We start from the raw sequence: 19,006 nt of genomic DNA, 5'->3' as shown, positions 1-19,006 counted from the left end.
GGGTTATTGTCCATTGTGGTCCAGTACATAGTGAGGATTAACTCTGGGAATCCAAGGCTCCATATGAAGCCAGCGTGGAGCCTCACATTTGCTCTTAAACGGCACTAACGATCGTTCCGTTAAGTGCCAAACTAATTGAACTTAAGTACTAGTAATTGTTAATGAGAAAAGTCAATCTACTCCATGCCTCTTAAGAAAAGACGCCAAGCTTAAGAATAAAAAATACTAGAGTATTCACAAATTAGATGAATTCCCCGGAACAAAACGGTAGGAAAAATACCATCGTTACCAAATTGATTTCGTTAATTATAATGATTTGAAGTAGGAGAAGGCATCGTGTCTTGTCAATTTTGTCCAAGTCACGACAAATGGGTTCATGTCGAAATTCCTTCACTCAAATGTATCACATATTTTTACATTAACCCGAACTGCTTGAAATGGTGTTGTGTTCGTGTTGACATTGTTAGCCCCTGTAGTTAACAATCTTTAAAGAAGTGTCTAAAATTATGTGCATGCCATGTTTGGGTTGATATTTTTAATCCCATTTAACTAGAGTGAAAATGATTAAAAAATGTGAGAAAGAGAAAAAAAAATTACTCCTAATATTTTTTTCGTGTTTGATAACATGAAAATAATAAAAATTTACAATTTTCACAAAAGCACCCCAAAGTAAAGTTCATTTATTTTTTTAGGGAGAAAGTTAAAGGAAGGTAGCCATGCTTAGATGTGTTGTAAAAAGAAATACTCCTACCTTTATTTAACTTTTATTATTTTCAAGCTAATCAAACATGAAAAGATATTTTTTTTCTTCTCTTTCTTGCATTTTTTATTATTTTTGTTTTAGTTAAATTGTATAAAAGGATCAACCCGAATACGGCATGCTCATAATTTTATCCACATCTTTAAATATTGTTGACCTATGGGATTAATAGTGTCAACCCATATACAACACGATTGTTAGCTAGTTAGGTTGATGTTACACATTTAAGTAATATATAGGTACTTGGATATTCACCCCGTTTGTCATGACCCAAACACAATACGTCAAGACACAATGCGCTCCCCTAAGTCATTATAACGTACATCAGCTAATGTGATTATTTATGTTGGTATTTTTCATAATTTTTTTATTTTTTATTTTCTGATGGGGAATATGTCCTACTCCTGCTTACTCTACTTTTAATTCTTCTTAAGCTTGTCGTTAGCAATGGTTTTTGGTGGCTGGAGCTTTCCGTTAAAAAACAATCGTCAGTGCCGTTTAAGAGCAAATGTGAGGCTCCACGCTAGCTTCATATGGAGCCTTGGATTCCCTAGAGTTCATCCTCACTGTGTACTGGACCACAATGGACAATAACCCACTGGACTGGAGCTGAACCCGGGTTTTTGAAAGGAGAATTGCGTGCAGAAATGGAGCTCCGTTGGAAGAAAACTCTATTTACAAAAAAAATAAAATTCAATTTTTTTACATTATTCAAAAAATATCATCGACATTTGTCAAACAATATTCTTTTTTCTTTTTTCTTTTTTTTTGATCCGCAATCAAACAATAATCATATTGTATATTATTTGATTTCGATAAGCTCATTATTTTTAAATTTGAAAATAGGTACTTATTTTGTAAAGTGGAATGAGGCCATTGTTTGGTTTTAAGTTTTAAAAAATCATTTTGATGTAATGAGTGATAATAAATAGAGAGGGCTAGATAGAGAAACTTTGTGTAGAGAGTAAAATAATATTCTAAAAAATGGTAAAATAATTTTCTCACAAATAATTTCCTCCTAACTTTTCAAAATGGAAAAAAAAATATTGGACATTCAAAAAACTAGTAGTATTAGACAATGATTTGCAACAAAATTGAAAATAAGTATTATTTTCAATTTTTAAAAATTAAAAATAATAATTTATTTACAAAAATAAATTTTCAATTTTTTACATCGTTCAAAGGATCTCATCGAGATCTATTAAATAATATTCATATTGCATATTTTTTGATTTCAATAAGCTCATTGTTTTTAAACTTTGAAAACTTTAAGTACGTACTTATTTTGAAAAGTGAAATGGGGCCATTGTTTGGTTTTAAGTTTTGAAAAATCATTTTGATATAATGAGTGATAATGAATGGAGAGGGCTAGATAGAGAAACTTAGTGCAGAGAGTAAAATAATTTTTCTAAAAAATGGTAAAATAATTTCCTCGCAACTTTTCAAAATGGGGAAAAAAATTATTGGACATTCAAAAAACTAGTAGTATTAGATGACGATTTGCAACAAAATTGAAAGAACCACTAAATCAATCCGAACTAGACCAAACCGAATGAAACTTACATTTTGGTACACATCCATAGATTAATGGTCCGGATACGGTTTTAAATTTTTGCGACCCGCTGTATATGGTTCAGTCCACTAGTTTTTGCTTTGAAACTATGGATTAACAGTACCGTATACGGTATATATATTATAGAGATAAGTGTGTGCGTGTATACATGTAGTCTATATATAAAGCACGTAAAAATTTTAGTTTCAAGATTTTTGAACTTCCAGCAGTTCAGTGGAAGCATATGCTCATTAGAATCGGAACCAAAATTATGCCCAAGGCTGCGTTCTTATCAACTTGAATTAAATCTATAAATTTTGTCTTTATTTGAAAAAATTTCGCATATGTTAGTTTTGTGTCAAACTTTTGTCGGTTATTGATTCGTCTTCGACGACAGGAATCGAAAAAATATTTTTTTTTATCAAAGTATTTTGAGAAATAACCACTTTTTTAATTAAGTTCATAAGAGCATAAGAGCGCAGCCTATAAACCAAAATAATTATAGCATTGATTGAGATCTACCAACATGATTAGTGAGCAAGAAAAAACCAAGCAATTGTCTCTATGAGATTTGGTCAGATTTTAACATTTGATTTGGTGTCTCAGGCCAAAATGTCATTAGCCCACCTTATGTTTTACCTCAAAAATGGGCTTAATTAATAACATTTTTGGTCCCCAAAGTATTGACCGTGTGTTAATTTAGTTCTCAATGTAAACATTGCTGCCATTTAGTCCCCAAAGTAGAAAATGTGTACCAATCAAGTCCCCAAGGCTATTGCCATTAGTCCAACCCGTTAAAATGAGGGTCATTTAAGGTATTTTACCCTTTTTTTATTTCTCTCTCTTTTTTGAAAAAAAAAAATCTCAAAAACCATTTTTTTAAAAATACAAGTAAAAGTTTTGAAAATAATTTTTTGACAAAAAAAAAGGTTTTACAAAAACTCTTTTCAATTATTTATTTTTTCTGAAATCCAAAATGATTAAAAAAATATACTTTTGAAAATAGTATTTAGAAAAAATAAATTCTATTTAAAAAAATTGTTTTGAAAAAATGAATGTTTTTTTTAAAAACATTTTTTGGAAAACGTTACATGCAACTCACTTGATCTCTCATTTGAAAATGAGAGATGTTATTGCCCATTATCTTCTCCACACCAAGGGTTCGGACCAAAACCCAACTAGGGTTTGTTGAATCCCTTTCAAGGGGATTGAACATAGCACGACCTACTAAATGATTTCACAAAACCAACCAATTTCACAAATAAACGTTTTCGATCGACCTTCATGCAAAAACCTTTTAACCTATCGCCGCCGTCACTATAGAATCACGCTCCGCCGCCTCAGACAGCCCACGACCCACACCTGAATGCCCTATCCGGTGACCTTAAGGTATGTCTTGCGATGTCCATTTTCAGGGGAGAGAGAGAGAGAAAGAGAGAGAGAGAGAGAGAGAGAGAGAGAGAGAGAGAGAGACGAAGATGTAAGTGATGTAGTTAAATGTTCCAATAGAGGGATAGATTTAGGGAGAGAAAGAGTATAATTGGTTTGGGTTTGTTGAGAGATAAATCTATGGAATCATGATGGTTGTTGCCTTCGTCGATGCCATCGATTTCATCCATCTTCAGGGTTTGCTGGTTTAAACCTCGGTGAGGCGGTGGTAGCCGCGAGAGTAAACGTTATTTACATTTACCTTGTTAGACCGAAGGAGATGGTGGACAAGGAAGGGGCAAAAGAAGTAGTTTTTTGGCAGGAGGAGCAACGGTGTCATCGGAGACGATGGAGTTTGAAGATGACGAGAAATAACTTAAGGCTGCTAGAGTAGAGGTCATACTCGACGGATGGCGTGGACTCTGCTTACATGGTTGTGAGATAGAGTCTCTCAAGCGACCTATTATCAAATCCCGCCATCTTGGGTTTGTATGTTAAAGGTCGATTGGGTTTGTTTGTATGATGGCTGATTGTTTTAAATCTTTAAGTCGAGTGGTGGTTGTGTTAAGAGGAAAAAAGAAGATTGATGGCCTTGGACAATGGTATCCTACTAATTAAAGGCAATATGGCAATTCAATGGTTTTTCGTTAACGATGCCAAAGGCATTGGGATTTTCAAAATTAGAGGGGATTAAGTGTCAATTTTTATAGTTTGGGGAGGTAAAGTACTAACGGGTGTTAGTTTAAGGGGTTAAATGTACTTTACCCTTGATTAAATTTAAAAACAAAAAGAACATTAGGGTATTTCGGTAAAACGAACGAAACCCGAATTCAAACGTCGCACAGACCATCAGATCTACCCTCGTACAGATTGGGGAGCGGCTGCCAAAAGTTCAAATCTCCATCCCGTCCCGCTCTTATTTTGAGCATTCAGAGAGAGAGAGAGAGAGAGAGAGAGAGGGCAAAAAGGAAGAGAGAGAGAGAGAGAGAGAGAGAGAGAGAGAGAGAGATAACAACTAAACTCGTGAGTGCCTGGATCTACAGAAGAAAACCTCATAGGCGCCGGCCGACTCTCTCTCTCTCTCCTCGTTCTTCGTTAAAAAATGTCGAAAGAGAAAGGCGTCAATGTTCAAGTCCTTCTCCGTTGCAGGTACCAGTACGCCTGGGTTTAGGGTTTCGTTTTACGAGGTCTTCAATTTGGAGATCTAAAGGTACAACTTTGTTAACTACGACTAGTCATTTACGTATGTGTGTTTGTTTTCCAGGCCATTTAGCGAAGATGAGTTGAGGAACAACGCGCCGCAGGTGGTGACCTGCAACGAGTACCAGAGAGAAGTAGCAGTCTCTCAAAACATTGCCGGGAAACACATCGATAGGGTTTTCACGTTCGACAAGGTATTCGGTCTTAAAGAGCTTTTAATTCTGTTCAATTTAGTGAGTTTTGTGTGTATGATTGATAGGGTTTATTTTTTGTTTGTTTGTCTTACCAGAAGTGTGCATCATAGTCTGTGTGTGTATTGAGGTTATAGAGGAGTTCCATGACTTCCATAAGACCCCTCCGAGACCTATTTTCTATTTCTAGTGAGAAGAAATTGCTTTTTTCCATCACGCAACTTGAAAGACGGCATCAGAATTGATAAGAGTATTGGAAACTCATACAATGAAAGAGTAAAGCTGGTAGCTTTTAAGAAGACTATCACGAAGAAATTGTGTGAGAAAAACCAATTATAGGTGAAAATCAATATCCTATTATCCTTGTGGTGATTTCACAGCCCATTTGACGGCAAGCCCTAATGGTTGATCCTTTATAAATGTTGCGGTGTTTTGCATGCAGTTTCACTACCAATTTGTGAATATAGCCCGTATTATAAATAATAACAGGGCAAGGAGATTAGGTACTTGTAGATCAGTTTTAGGTGAAAACCAACATTTTTGTTTTCTGTTTTTGTAGCCCATGAGATGGGCGAGCCTATTAGGTGGAGCCTTCATTGACGCTGTGGTCCTTTGCACAAAAAGAAAAACTGATGGTGGGGTGGGGGTGCCTTTCCAAGTTTCTTTTCTTCTTCTTCCTTTTCTGTTTCTCATTTTCTTTATGGCACTTCAAGTGACTCTAGGAAAAATAAAGATTTGGTAGTTGTGTAATGAATGATCCAAGTCTTGTTTTTTTACTTAGTTCTTGTTGCCTTATCTGCATTGGCTCTGTAGAGTTGAAAGAGATAAAAAAAGGATCCGAAGGAGTTTTTTATGCTTCTCCCTATGAGATATCAAACACTTCACTTTCGTTATCTATGTCTGATACGAAGTTAGAGTGGGACACTTCTCCCCTAATTTGTATTTCTACCAGCATGGATGTATGTAACCCAGAGAGAAGCAATATGGTTAGATTTTTCATACAGGAAAATTGTGTTGTGTTAACTACTTAACATAGGTGTTGCAAAGTCAATCTAATAGCCTTGCTCGAAAGAAGCATCATTCTCTTGAAGATTCTTCAACTTTTAACTGTTAGTTTGCTAAATTTGGCATTTTGTGCATTGCAAAGTTAGCATTTCTGTCTTTTTTGTTTATTTTTTACCAACTTGATGAATATCACGGTTAAGTTTCACCAAAGCTAGGTTAACTATAAAATTTTATAGTAAACCTGTTCTAGTGGTAGAATTAGAACTTAGAAGCCAAATAAAGTTACACAGGACTAGGGCAGGTCATATAATCAGAGGTGTTAGGTCTTTTAAGGAGTGGAGGAGATTGTTGGTTTTAAAATCTACGGAGCCCTGTTGTACCTTGATAGTGATTTACCTTCTTTATACATGTTGCAGTACTTTCAAGTTATATACTGTCAATTTGTGCTACATGTAGGTTTTTGGCCCTTCAGCTCAACAAAGGGATCTTTATGATCAAGCAGTTGTTCCCATTGTTCATGAAGTTTTGGAGGGGTTCAATTGCACCATTTTTGCATATGGACAAACTGGTACAGGAAAAACTTACACCATGGAAGGAGAATGTAAGAGGTCAAAGGTACAGTTGTTTTTGTGGTTACTGGTTAGTTCATTTTAAAGGTTGTAATAGTTGTTCAATTTTGATATGGATGCTGTCTCTATTTTTGTGACAGAGTGGACCTAATGGGGAGTTGCCTCAAGAAGCAGGTGTCATACCTAGAGCTGTGAAGCAAATTTTTGACACGTTGGAGGGTCAGAATGCTGAGTATAGTGTTAAAGTCACTTTCTTAGAGTTGTATAATGAGGAGATCACTGACTTGCTCGCCCCTGAGGAGATATCTAGGGTTCCGGTGGAGGATAGGCAGAAAAAACAGTTGCCTCTCATGGAAGATGGGAAAGGTGGCGTTCTTGTAAGAGGATTAGAGGAGGAAATTGTGACAAGTGCTAATGAGATTTTTACTCTACTTGAAAGAGGGTCTGCAAAACGTCGCACTGCTGAAACTTTATTAAACAAACAATCAAGGTAATGATACTTTCACTCTTGATGCAGTAAGATATGTAGTTAGTTTCCTTGTTTATTAAGGATATATTTTGTTTTTTCAGTCGGTCCCATTCCCTTTTTTCCATAACTATACACATCAAGGAAGCAACCCCAGAAGGTGAAGAGCTTATCAAATGTGGCAAGTTGAATCTGGTTGATTTAGCTGGTTCAGAAAATATTTCTCGCTCTGGTGCTAGGGAGGTATTTTGACATTCTCCTCTAATTAATTAAAAAACAAAAGAATTTGGTAATAAAACTAGGATACTTAGTTATTTTCCAGTTACTACAGCCTACTTTACTCAGTGAAATTGTGTTCCAGTCCTCATTGGAGTCCGCAGGCTACAACCGGTCCCTTTGATTGCGATTGGGGCAGATTGGACCAAGTACATGCCCTGAATTAGGGACTACAAATTGATGAAAAGATTTTCGTATTGATTTGACTTGCTTTTCCTACATTTTTTTGTTTTGTCTGTGTAGGTATGTTATGATTCCTTTCTATTTATGCTTGTGGTTAAACATGAGTTATTATGTTACATAGGGCCGTGCAAGAGAAGCTGGAGAGATAAACAAAAGTTTGCTAACTCTTGGACGAGTTATTAATGCTCTTGTGGAGCATCTTGGGCACATCCCTTACAGGTTAAAGTTGTTTTCTGAAATATTTACCTTGTCCTTCTCTTCTTTTCAGATTTCTTAGCATCTATGTTAATTCAGGGATAGCAAGCTTACTCGTCTGCTTCGTGATTCACTGGGAGGAAGAACCAAGACATGCATTATTGCAACAGTATCACCTGCAGTACATTGTCTGGAGGAGACATTGAGTACACTGGATTATGCACATAGGGCAAAAAATATTAGAAATAAGCCAGAGGTTGATCTTTACATATTGTTTTTCCTATATTTTGAGCTTTCTTCTCTGTTTGTTTGCATTCTTTACAGATATTTCTCATTAGTTCTAAGTTGGATAGTCACTTAGATACTTAGTTTAACATTTCTTGGTCTGTAATTTTGTATATCTAGCATAACTAGGGTTTATTGCATAATCTGCAAATTCTCAAGATTGAGATAAGGAATGTCCTAAAAACATACATGATTACAGATTTGATCATCCTTTAGCATTAGAATTCCATAACTCACACTTCCAATTTCATTTGCTTTCCAGATTGTTCTTCTTTTGTTAATAATTTTTTCTGAAACGAATCAATTGTTTATTTCACTTCCTCCCCGGATTGAGTTTTTTTTTGCGTGGATTAACATCTTGTCCTTAAAAACTGGTTCAGTAACCATGGTCTTCCTAGTTTTACAAAGCTGGTCAACATGTATATACATGCATAAATACGCACATAATGTGAACGTGGTCTACTAGTTGTCAACCCATAATGTGGTCTCCAGATACGGGAAATGAAATGCTAGTTTTTTAAACTATTTCTAAACTCATCACTTCCTGGAATTCTCTGGAAGGAACTTTGTGTAAGACTTTGGACCGTGTTGCTAGTGATGTTGGCATTTCCTGTCAGTGGATAATCTATGAGAACGTTGTACCATGTTGCTAGTAAGCTGAATGTCCTATAATTGCTTCAGCTTCACCAAAACGAAAATAAAGTCTGCAATGTAGCTTGGGTGGATTCAATATGCATTTGTCATCTTTCTGTTGAGACCTGAGAGTCGAGAGATGACCTAACTTTTGTCGTTGATGGTGGTGTAACTCAGATGGCCATAATTAACTTCTCTTTTTGTCTTCTGTTTCGTAGGTCAACCAGAAAATGATGAAATCAACACTGATAAAGGATCTTTATGGTGAAATTGAACGGCTGAAGGCAGGTAAAAACTTTTGGATACCTGTTTTTGATGTGAAGATGCTTTTATCTACTAGTAATTCAGTTATACTTCTATTTGATATGTTTACCTGTGTTATATGCACCTATCATCCAGAGGTCTATGCTGCTCGTGAGAAAAATGGTGTCTATATACCGAAGGACCGATACTATCAGGAAGAAAGTGAAAAGAAGGTACTGGATTGGTCTTGTCTTGTCTTTCTTTCACTGTTTGAGCAGTTTTTTACTTTTTTATTCCTTTATAGTTCTGTAATTGACCTCTTGACCGTTGAAGACTCTTCATTGCTAATCCAATCCATTTGCTTTCAAAATCGTCGTATTTCTGTTGTCTGCTTGAATTTTCAGTGAAGCATTTGGGATGTGTTGCATGTACATTCTTACTTCTTAGTACATGGATTGAGTAACCTTTGGATTGACACACCATCAGGCGACATATGTTTCCTAAATCATTTTATATTGATTTTCTGAATCTTACTATTCTAGTATTCTCCTCCTAAATTGTATATTCTTTCTTCATGTCTAGGCAATGGCTGATCAGATTGAACAAATGGGTGTTACAATAGATACTCATCAGAAGGTCAGTTACATTTAAAACTTTAACAAATAACAAGATTCATCTGTAATGTTGTTGTGTTTTTTTGTGTCACCTCACATTCCTTGTTTGTTATGACCAGCAACTTGAAGAACTGCAAGATAAATATGATGCTCAGGTTCAAGAATGCTCTGGTTTAAGCAGTGAACTTGGTGCCACCAAGGTAATTTATGTTCACTGTGTTATATAACCTGATGTAGGACAATTGCAGGATTTAGGATCTGTAAAGGAAACAAAGAAGTAGGGTTTTGGAGCAGTGATTAGGCAAGGTTCAGGAAACAAAGAAGTAGGGTTTTGGAGAAGTGATTAGGCAAGGTTCCAGTACTAATTTATGTTGTTTAGGCAGTGGTCTAAAAGGCGCCAGGCCGCCTTGGCGCCTGCCTTGGTTTTTTTTTTGGAGATTCCAGACCCTAGGCGCCCGCCTAGCACCTAGGCGCCTAGCCCAGCCGAGCGCCTAAACAAACCGCCTAGGGACAATCATGTCGCCGCCTTTTAGAACACTTTTAGGGCTGTGAATAGTACTATGTGAACAGTAACAGGGGCAGATTGCAAATAGAAAACAAGAATAAAAAGAGAGAAGAAGATAGGTTTAGGAATCACTACTTGAATCCTTAGGCATCGCACCAAGTGTTTGATTTCATTACACAATCCATCAATGATGCTATAAAGCTCTGATTGTGCTGTAATATCCATCTCCCTTATTATTGAGGCATGACATCCTCATATATTCTATAGAGGCTGTTACATGGTCTTGGGTAGAACACAATCCATCAAAGATGTTATAAAGTTTTGAATGTGCTGTAATATCCATCTCCCTTATTACTGAGGCATTACATCCTCATATATTCTATAGAGACAGTTACATGGTCTTTTGTATAACTTAACCCTAAAAGCTAGCTGTTTAAGTGAGGGAACCCTCATGCTATTTAAGCGAGGGTACCCGTAGGCCAGGCCAGAGAAATACACCCTACCCATCTCTGGAACCTAGCTTTGATGCCATGTTACATGATCTTGGGAAGAACTCAACCCCAAAAGCTAGCTACTGAAGTTAGGGTGCCCTCATGGTTATATACTTTATATTACTTAGGTACCTAGGCTATGTGAGACTTTGCTTTACATTCCTAATTTAAATAAGGAAACTACTTAACTTTTGATTTATTAAATCAATCTCAACCCAAATAAGCCAAAATATAATACCCCCCCCCCCCCCCCCCCCCCCCCTCCAAAAAAAAAAAAAAAGGAAAAAGAAAGAAAAAGAATAAAAGAAGAACTTGACCCATAAGACGGATCATGGGCAAAAAACCCATATCCATCGAATCACACAATTAGCAAGATACTCTTTCGACTGAAAAAACGTGTCAGTAACAGAGAATACAAAAACAGAACTAAAACAAGACTTCAAGACTACCACATATTTAAGCTAACTCCAAGTAGGTGGAGCATCATCCAATGCATGCCAAATCAAAACCCAAATTTTAAATCTGGGCATTTTAGGCCTTTGTGATGTATTTGAGCTTTATGTGTTTAAATCTGGGCGTTTTGAAGCCTATAGGGTGCTATTGGGCTTTGCCCACAGATGTTTGGGCCTCAGCCCACTTGGTGTTTTCTTCTTCATCCAACCCTTAGTTGGATTCCCCTCCCCTTACCCCCTGAACTTGATGTACCCTTTGTCAAGTTTTCTTTTAATAAAATGTTACTTTTGCTGATAAAAAAAATAAAAATTCAAAGCTTGAGTCTTGGAAACATCTCTTCAGTGCCTCTTGTACACTTTTAGGTTTGATGCATCTTGTATCCATTGTAAACTTTTTGATTCTTCCCTTGCTTTCATCATAAAATGCAAAGTTTTGCAGAGAAACTTGAACCAAACAAGCAAATCGTTGGCTTGCACTGAGGAAGAGTTAAGGAGATGCCAGTATGCTCTCAAGGAGCGTGATTTTGTCATATCTGAGCATAAAAAAGCAGGTATGCTTGATTTGTTCTTTTTGTTGGAAATACTTCTGGTTGCTGAATCTTCTAATGTCGATTCCTATTTGGAACAGAAAATGCATTGGCTCATCAAGCATGCGTCTTGCGATCTGACTTGGAGAAATCTCTGCAGGATAATGCTTTGTTATATTCGAAAATCGGTACGTTATGTCAGTTACAATTCATATCCTACTAAGTGTCTTGATTACGTACATCTGTTTCTGACTGCTGCCGTGTGATGTGTTTTTTTATAGCAAGAGAAGACAAACTGAATGTTGATAACAGGTCAGTTGTGAATGATTTCCAAGCCGATCTAGTGCAGCAACTAGGTTCCCTTTGTAATACCTTAGCAACCTCAATGTCTCGTCAAAATGAACACCTCCAGTGCATTGAGAAACTTTGTCAGTCGTTTTTGGACATACACAATAAGGTACTGGTGAAGTTTTGGCTGATCTTATTCGACCACTTCATCGCGCTCTCTCTCTCTCTCTCTCTCTCTCTCTCTCTCTCTCTGTATCTGTATATATATCTATCTACCTATCTAATATTTTGTGTGTATTTTATTGGAATGATTGATCTTTGCTACAAGCTTATAAGTACTTGCTTTTGTATGAGATTGAGCTTCATCCACGTTCCCATTTCTTTTTACACACATGGATGTTAAGTCAAATTCCTATCACAGGCCATCATGGATTTAAAGAAAAAAATGACTGCTTCTAGGGCGCTGTATATATCTCACATTGAGGCAATACAAAATGTTGTTCGTCTGCACAATGCAAGCTCTGATGCTGGTTTAGAGGAGATTTCAGCCTCAGTTTCTTCTAATGCATCTTCTATTGAGCAAGTAGGTTGCACCAATTTCATGTTTGCGTGAATGGCTTTTCTTATGCTATCGTAATTCTCGTTGATGATTGATTGATATCATGCCTTCTGTCTTTCTTTTTGTTATTTGTGAATCAGTTTTTAGCTGCAGAGGCTGTTGAAGCGAATTCTATTTTTGAGGATCTTCAAGGCACTCTGTCAACTCACCAAGGAGAAATGGCTCATTTCGCTAGAGATCTTCGCCAGGTTTGATTCATTAGTTCTTCACATCCTTCGAGAATATCTAGTTTCTCTAATGGTACTTGGTGACATATCTCACTTGAAATTCCAACTTTCATGGCCAATTATTACAGAAAAATGTCCGCTTATGATTTTGCAAAGTCCTTCTAGAGAGGATGCCTAATTAGTTGATCTGTGGACTTACATTAAGTTCTTTACCTTCTTTTGCATTTTTGCATTTTTGAGTTTAGTAATTGTCTTGACTGTTTTACTGTTATTTAAACCAAATTTTGTTTACGTTTGTGTAATTGTGCAGAGATTTAATGTAAGTATTGAGCACTCCAAGAATATGTCAGAGTTCACCAATGGATTTCTCCATAAGCTTATGGAAGAATCAGGAAAGCTTCAAAGCCATGTAACCAAAATTGATGACATCCAATCAAGAAGTATAGTAGAGTTTCAGAAGGCTTACGAGGTAAATATTCAGAATCTTGTTTGCAGAGATAATAGGTTTTGAGTAGTGTTTCACAGTTTAAGCTTAACGTATACAGGAGCAATCAAAATCAGTTGCAGAGAAGCTTATTGCTGATGTAACTGGCCTAGTCTCTAATCATATTCGTCGCCAAAAGGACTTGGTATGTTTGTGTTTGCTGTCTTGAATGCTTTTTTGCTTCTCTTGTTTTGTTTTCAGGAAGGACTAATGGTTATGCTGACAGGTGGATGCACGGCTCATTAGTCTCAAAGAAACAGTTGTTGGAAATAAGAAATTTTTGGACGGGCATGTTTCCTCGATGGAGGGTATCACTACAGATGCAAAAAGAAAATGGCAGGAGTTATCCTTGCAAGCAGACAATGATGCAAAAGATAGTGCAGATTTCTCTGCTGCCAAACATTGCCGTATGGAGTTACTCCTCCAGCAATGGTAAAAAGTGAATGATGCAGTGCTTATTTCTCTCTGTTTTGTTTGCTTCTGGATATTCGGATAAACTTTTGCTGGCAAGTTGGGACCTCGTGTAATATGTTCTGCCATGGATAGGGACTTGTATAATATGTTCTACAATTGATCTTTCAATGTTGCCTGTTGGTTTCCATTTTTCCTTCGCAGTGTAAACACTACTGAAGCAGCTTCCAAGCAGTGGAAAGGGACACATGAGACCATTAACGAAATGGGTTGTCAACATGTTTCAACGTTGGTCTCCCTTGTCAGGTTGGTGGCCCTAACATTGTTTGTCAAGAAACAGAAGACTATGAGTATTCTGCACTAGACGTAATTGGAAAATTTGACGTCAGTCCTTTCTAGTTATGAAACATGGGGATTGTTTTCGGTTTTATTGATGGTTCAGTGAATTGTAGCCATATACTTCTTCCTAATTGTTTTTCGCTCTTGCAAATTCGGCATGTCCCGAAAAATAACTCCTCTATGGAAAGTCAAAGCATGCATTTTTATTTCAAAAGCTGTTTCTTACAGAATGTTGGTAAATATTTATGTGGGAATGAAAAAGGTAATGGTGGAATTCAATACTTGAATGGATTTTGAGTGCATTAGTTGCAGATGCCGTTAATTTGAGATAATTCTTGGACCTTTTGTTCCAGGAATGTGTCTGATAGTAATGAGCAACATGATACTGAGATTAGCTTGGCAAGGGCTTCAGTTGAAGATGATGTGGCAAAAAATAGTGAAGATATTATTCAGCAGTTTGATTGTGAGTATCAATCACATCTTATCTTTTCGAGTTCGTATGATATTATTCTGATATATTCTCTGTTTGTTTGCGAATTTAAATCATGTTTTGAAATGACTCCTTTCTACATTAGGGTTAAATTTCAAGGTTGGAATTTGACAATGCAATCTGTATGTTGTAGCTTGTTTGTAGGATGTGTCCATGTGGCCAGGCTAGATATGTTCCATTGAACCACAACATATTTTGGCTTCAAACTCATCTCCATGAATTTCCAATCCTTCCCAAATTCACTATCTTTGATTGCATGGCTAAAAACTAGTTTTCATGGGAAAAATAAGTGTTACAGCTTGCCTTAAACCTTCCACAGACTTTCTTACTTGACATTGCTGGTGTATTGTATGACCTAAGAATAAGATCAATTTTATTGCCAGTCAAAAACATAAATGCCTATGTGTTGAATAGATTCACCTTTGGATCTATGCTAGAGCTTGTCCCACATCTGTTGATTGTTACTCACAAAACTCGTATATGTACAAGGGAAGCCTGTCCACTACCCGCAATTGGTTTCAAGTTGGATGCTCTAACATAACAGAGGAGCTTGACTTTTGGACAACTATGTTGCCTATTTACTCATTGTTTGAGCCTCAAGTGCACCTCGTTTCACTATGATGCATACGTTATGGATCCTTTGTTTAGGGGTTGCACTATAACATGACAGGGTTTAAGTGAACATCCTGGGTTCAAAGAACACACTAATTTTTATTCTACATATTTCCCCATATATAATTTTCTCGATGCATAAGCATAAGAACTCTTTCATTTAGGGTGCGGCAAAAGGCGCAGTCACATGGTATACCATATTCCACTAAATAGATATTAGTGTTAGGATACAAGTCTATGTTTTGAAAAAAAAAGATGAGATTTTGTCCTATCAATTTTAAACAATCTTGTTTTTTTGAATATGGAGAGATAAAGAAGCCATTGCTACTGCCGGAACTAAACCTGACTTGACTTTCTGGCTTCCTTCCCGCTGACCGAACAAGCTTTGAGAACATAGAGAGCCAACTCATTGAATAAAGGATTTAGTATTTCACTGATATTGTCCTCATACGGAGCCAAAGTAAATACTAGTCCAATTTCTGATAAAGATTTTTTGGTCATATCTCTGTGTGCATTAGACATGCACTCAGTGTGTCTTCTGTTCCCATTGATGATTTCCATGCCTGTCCCGCACCCTTGAATTTCTCGTCGTAGTCGGTCATATGTCTGAGAAAGTTGCTTGGCTTGTTTGAGTGTTGATAGCCAATGGCCAATGCTAATGAAATATTAAATATCTTACATTGACTTTGAGTTCAATTTTATTATCCGATGCTCTCTCCACTGTTAGTCCTTCTGTGGAATTCAAAATTCTTAACAAGACGTTCAAGGTCAATCATATCCAAAGGCACCGATTTTCAAAAGTGCCCTTTATAATTGCCGTTTATTCTCACGTCTTAATATCTTCATAGTCATGACTTTTCAAAGTGGATTATTTTGGAACTTCCCAAATTGGAAGGACCAACAACTTGGGACCATGGAAGAGTATGGAAGAGTGATTGCTGGATGTGTAAGCCAGTTTTGCGCTTTGATTGGACTCTATCAGCTGCTGGTGCTCTGTAAAATTTTAAGACGAGGACACTCTAGTTCTTTGTGGTTGTGAAGCATTTATATGCCTATTCCCTCTTGTTTATATGCATCCTTGTATCCTTACAGGGGTCAGGGTACCATTTCTAGAAGCATAACAAGTGCTGCTGAAACTAATTTATTGTTGTTTTTCAGTTTTTAATGGAAATGGTTTGAATTTTTTTCCCAGGTGTATCAGAGCAGGAATGTGGCTCTGTAAGTGGTATTTTGAGTGCAGTCAAGGCTCATGTGACTACTCTTGAGGTTCTCCGGGAGAATCATTCCGGCCAATCGGCTTCTATTGAACAAAAAGCACTGGACACCTTCCAACAGAAATACATGGTATGCGATCTTGCATCGTACTTGTGATTCCAGATAAGTTGCATCTTGCTTGTGCATTCTTGGCCGCCCCACTCTAACCTGAACTATCCAGTTCTTCAGACTTTAACAAAAACCTTTTGGCCACCTAGTCCACGTTTTTGGCCGAAGAATACAGAAATCTGATCTAGCGAATGTTGAGGAACATAACTATAAAAACAATGTGTTTCCTCTTTCTCTTGGATGTTTCATGGGAAATACAAAAAATTGTGGGGAGAGGAAATCTGTCCTTTTGTTTCTCTTCCTTTTTTCTTTTCCTGCACAAATTAAGATTGAAAGTTTCTGCTATTGTCCTTGTAATGTACATATGAGACTTGTGACCTATGTGTTGTTGCTCTGGCCAATATATTTAGAGTCATAAAACCAATGTCATAAATTTTTTTTTGGATCATCAACCAGAGTCATAATATGCTTCTTTGACCGTCTGATACATCTGTTTTTCTGTTTGTTTCAAGACCTACTGAGGGCTCTACCATGACTATTCCTGCTTGTTTAAGAACGAATCATTGTGGCATTACCATCTGTATTTTACTCATTCATTTCCGGATATAGGCTGAGAACACGTGTTCACAACTATTTGTCAACTCTCGTTTGCTATTTACTTCCAAATTGTACCGGTTTGAGATATTCTGTTACTTCACAATAGTTACACATTTTCTGTTGCCCGATCAAAATAGAGTTAGATTGTCATCCTTTTTTTTTTTGATAAGTCGTTAGATTGTCATCTTGATTGTTTCAAAATTGATGATTAGGATTACGAGCCTACCGGCACAACACCAATCAGAAGCGAGCCAGACATTCCCAGCAAGGGGACAATTGAATCGCTTCGAGCCATGCCCATGGAATCCCTGGTAGAGGAATTCCGAGAAAACCATTCGTACGAATCATTTGAAGTAAAGGGCCTGAAGCCGTCTCTTATACCACGCTCGCCTCTCACTCAACTCAATTCGTAAGAGGCATCACTCATGCCCATTTGTCTGACTTGTAGTTGTATTCTTCTTGTATACTGTTATTATTCGCTTTCGAAAAATACAGCGATGTGGCTGGCTGGTCTCAGGGGGTTAGCAATACTGGGTAGTGTTGAATGTAATATCTTAATGAATCTGAAATAAATCCCTACTCGGGATTTACCAAATGTTTGTTCTGTTGAGGAATTTGTTATCTAATGTAAGATTTTCTGTTAGATTACCGGAAAGCTGGATATTCTGTTATTTAAGTACTCGTTTTTTTTTCTTCCCCCCTTTCCGAATTTGAGAATTTCACAGCTGGATAAATACCTTTTGTAGCTAATCCTCTTGATAGTAGGAGACTCAATTTTTTTACTGCGAAATTTACCAGGTGTTTTCTTTCACTCACTTTTGGGCTGTGCATAGCGCTAACGGGATGTTCAGATTGCAGTCCAATAACGGTTAAAAAAAGGGTTATCTTTTTCTTGTTTTCTTATGGATTGGCATTTAACCTTAGGGCAAGTGCAAGAGACTTGCTAATTTTACTTTTTAGGTAGAGTAGAGAGCCAAATTAGGGGAATTATCCTCCAGCAGTCTAGGTATCGGCCTAGGTATTATACAAATTGCTACAGAACCTAGGCAAATGTAGCAAGGAACTGTTGCCGAGCCAAAGAGTAAACAAATACATTCCTGATGCAATTTAGTTTTGGGGATTGAAGTTGATCGAGCACTTGATGCAATTTTTTTTGTCCCATTGATTTTACTCAGTTTAGTGTTCAAGCAGAAGTCAGTCTACTGCAACACTGTCCACACATACCGCGTACCATAACACACTTAGATTTCTATGGTGCTTCGGTAGATATGCAGGTTTTGAAAATACTTCTCAAGGTTTGGGGTTCGATTTTCCACCGGGCTAGTACCCTGTAGTAAGTGGGGGTTCGTGACTGGTGTGGCTGCACTAGCTCGCCGGAGGTTTGGGTTGCGCAGTCGGATCCATATAGTAGCTTGGCTGTAAGCTTGTAGGGCTATTCCTCCGTTAAAAAAAACAAAGTCAAACAAAAACACACCACCCAAAATTTATAACTTTTCTTGTTCTAGCTTATGCTTTATGACATTTGAAGAAATTTGGAAGAATCTTGTAGGAGTATATGTATGATATGAATGTGCATTACATAACGCATGCTTTCAATCCCCCCAGCTAGTGGGAACACATCCTTGTGTAAAAACCTTAGTGTGTTAGCTTCTTCCTTTTTGATGTGTTATGCACTCCATAGAAAAGCAAAATCACCTTTTGCAATTTTTTTTTTTATCGGCAATATTTTTTTTTATTAATCTTCGAAAGGGATTATAAAGATTAAAAGGATCATAGGGATACCGACAAATGCCACCCGATAATCATACCCAAAGAATAGCAAGATGCCAAACAAGACAACACAACAAAAAAATGCACACTTGTTAAAACAACCCAACAACCTACTACCAAAGCAACGGAAAGACAAAAGAACAAAGTGAAACCCAAAGGACAGATTGAATGAAACAAATCCGAAAACCAAGAGGACAAACCGAGAACCACAAAAAACTCGGAATTAAAGTTTGAGAGAGAGAGAGAGAGGGAGAGAGAGAGGGGCACCTTCCTCGAAGTCACCATCATCTTCTAAAACCACGTCCTCCAAGTCATCAAGAGCATTGATCCT

The 19,006-nt window shown here is 37.1% G+C and overlaps 1 protein-coding gene across 1 annotated transcript; it reads left to right on the top strand.

The window, feature by feature from the left end:
* The first annotated feature begins 4,601 nt into the window (after positions 1 to 4,601).
* LOC131318879 (kinesin-like protein KIN-5C) lies at positions 4,602 to 17,560 on the top strand. The gene is made up of 23 exons (XM_058348902.1): positions 4,602 to 4,889; positions 5,005 to 5,134; positions 6,593 to 6,751; positions 6,846 to 7,195; positions 7,276 to 7,414; positions 7,752 to 7,849; positions 7,925 to 8,081; positions 8,962 to 9,031; positions 9,143 to 9,219; positions 9,569 to 9,622; positions 9,720 to 9,800; positions 11,488 to 11,599; positions 11,677 to 11,763; positions 11,857 to 12,032; positions 12,285 to 12,446; positions 12,563 to 12,670; positions 12,960 to 13,118; positions 13,195 to 13,278; positions 13,360 to 13,565; positions 13,749 to 13,850; positions 14,237 to 14,346; positions 16,178 to 16,329; positions 17,118 to 17,560. The coding sequence occupies exons 1-23, from the start codon at positions 4,843 to 4,845 to the stop codon at positions 17,316 to 17,318; spliced, it is 3,021 nt and encodes a 1,006-aa protein (XP_058204885.1). The 5' UTR covers positions 4,602 to 4,842; the 3' UTR covers positions 17,319 to 17,560.
* The last annotated feature ends 1,446 nt before the right edge of the window (positions 17,561 to 19,006 follow it).

Source organism: Rhododendron vialii, chromosome 3a (assembly GCF_030253575.1).
Source record: "Rhododendron vialii isolate Sample 1 chromosome 3a, ASM3025357v1".
NCBI classification, from domain to species: domain Eukaryota; kingdom Viridiplantae; phylum Streptophyta; class Magnoliopsida; order Ericales; family Ericaceae; genus Rhododendron; species Rhododendron vialii.
Note: the sequence above shows the minus strand (reverse complement) of the source record. Positions and strands in the feature narration are given on the sequence as shown.

What these genes read in the sequence shown, in the direction of transcription:
- LOC131318879 (XM_058348902.1), top strand. Translation starts at nt 4,843, where the DNA reads ATGTCGAAAGAGAAAGGCGTCAATGTTCAAGTCCTTCTCCGTTGCAG. An exon ending in TATTATTCAGCAGTTTGATT is followed by an intron (nt 14,347 to 16,177) that starts GTGAGTATCAAT and finishes TTTTTTTCCCAG; the next exon opens with GTGTATCAGAGCAGGAATGT. An exon ending in CCTTCCAACAGAAATACATG is followed by an intron (nt 16,330 to 17,117) that starts GTATGCGATCTT and finishes ATTGATGATTAG; the next exon opens with GATTACGAGCCTACCGGCAC.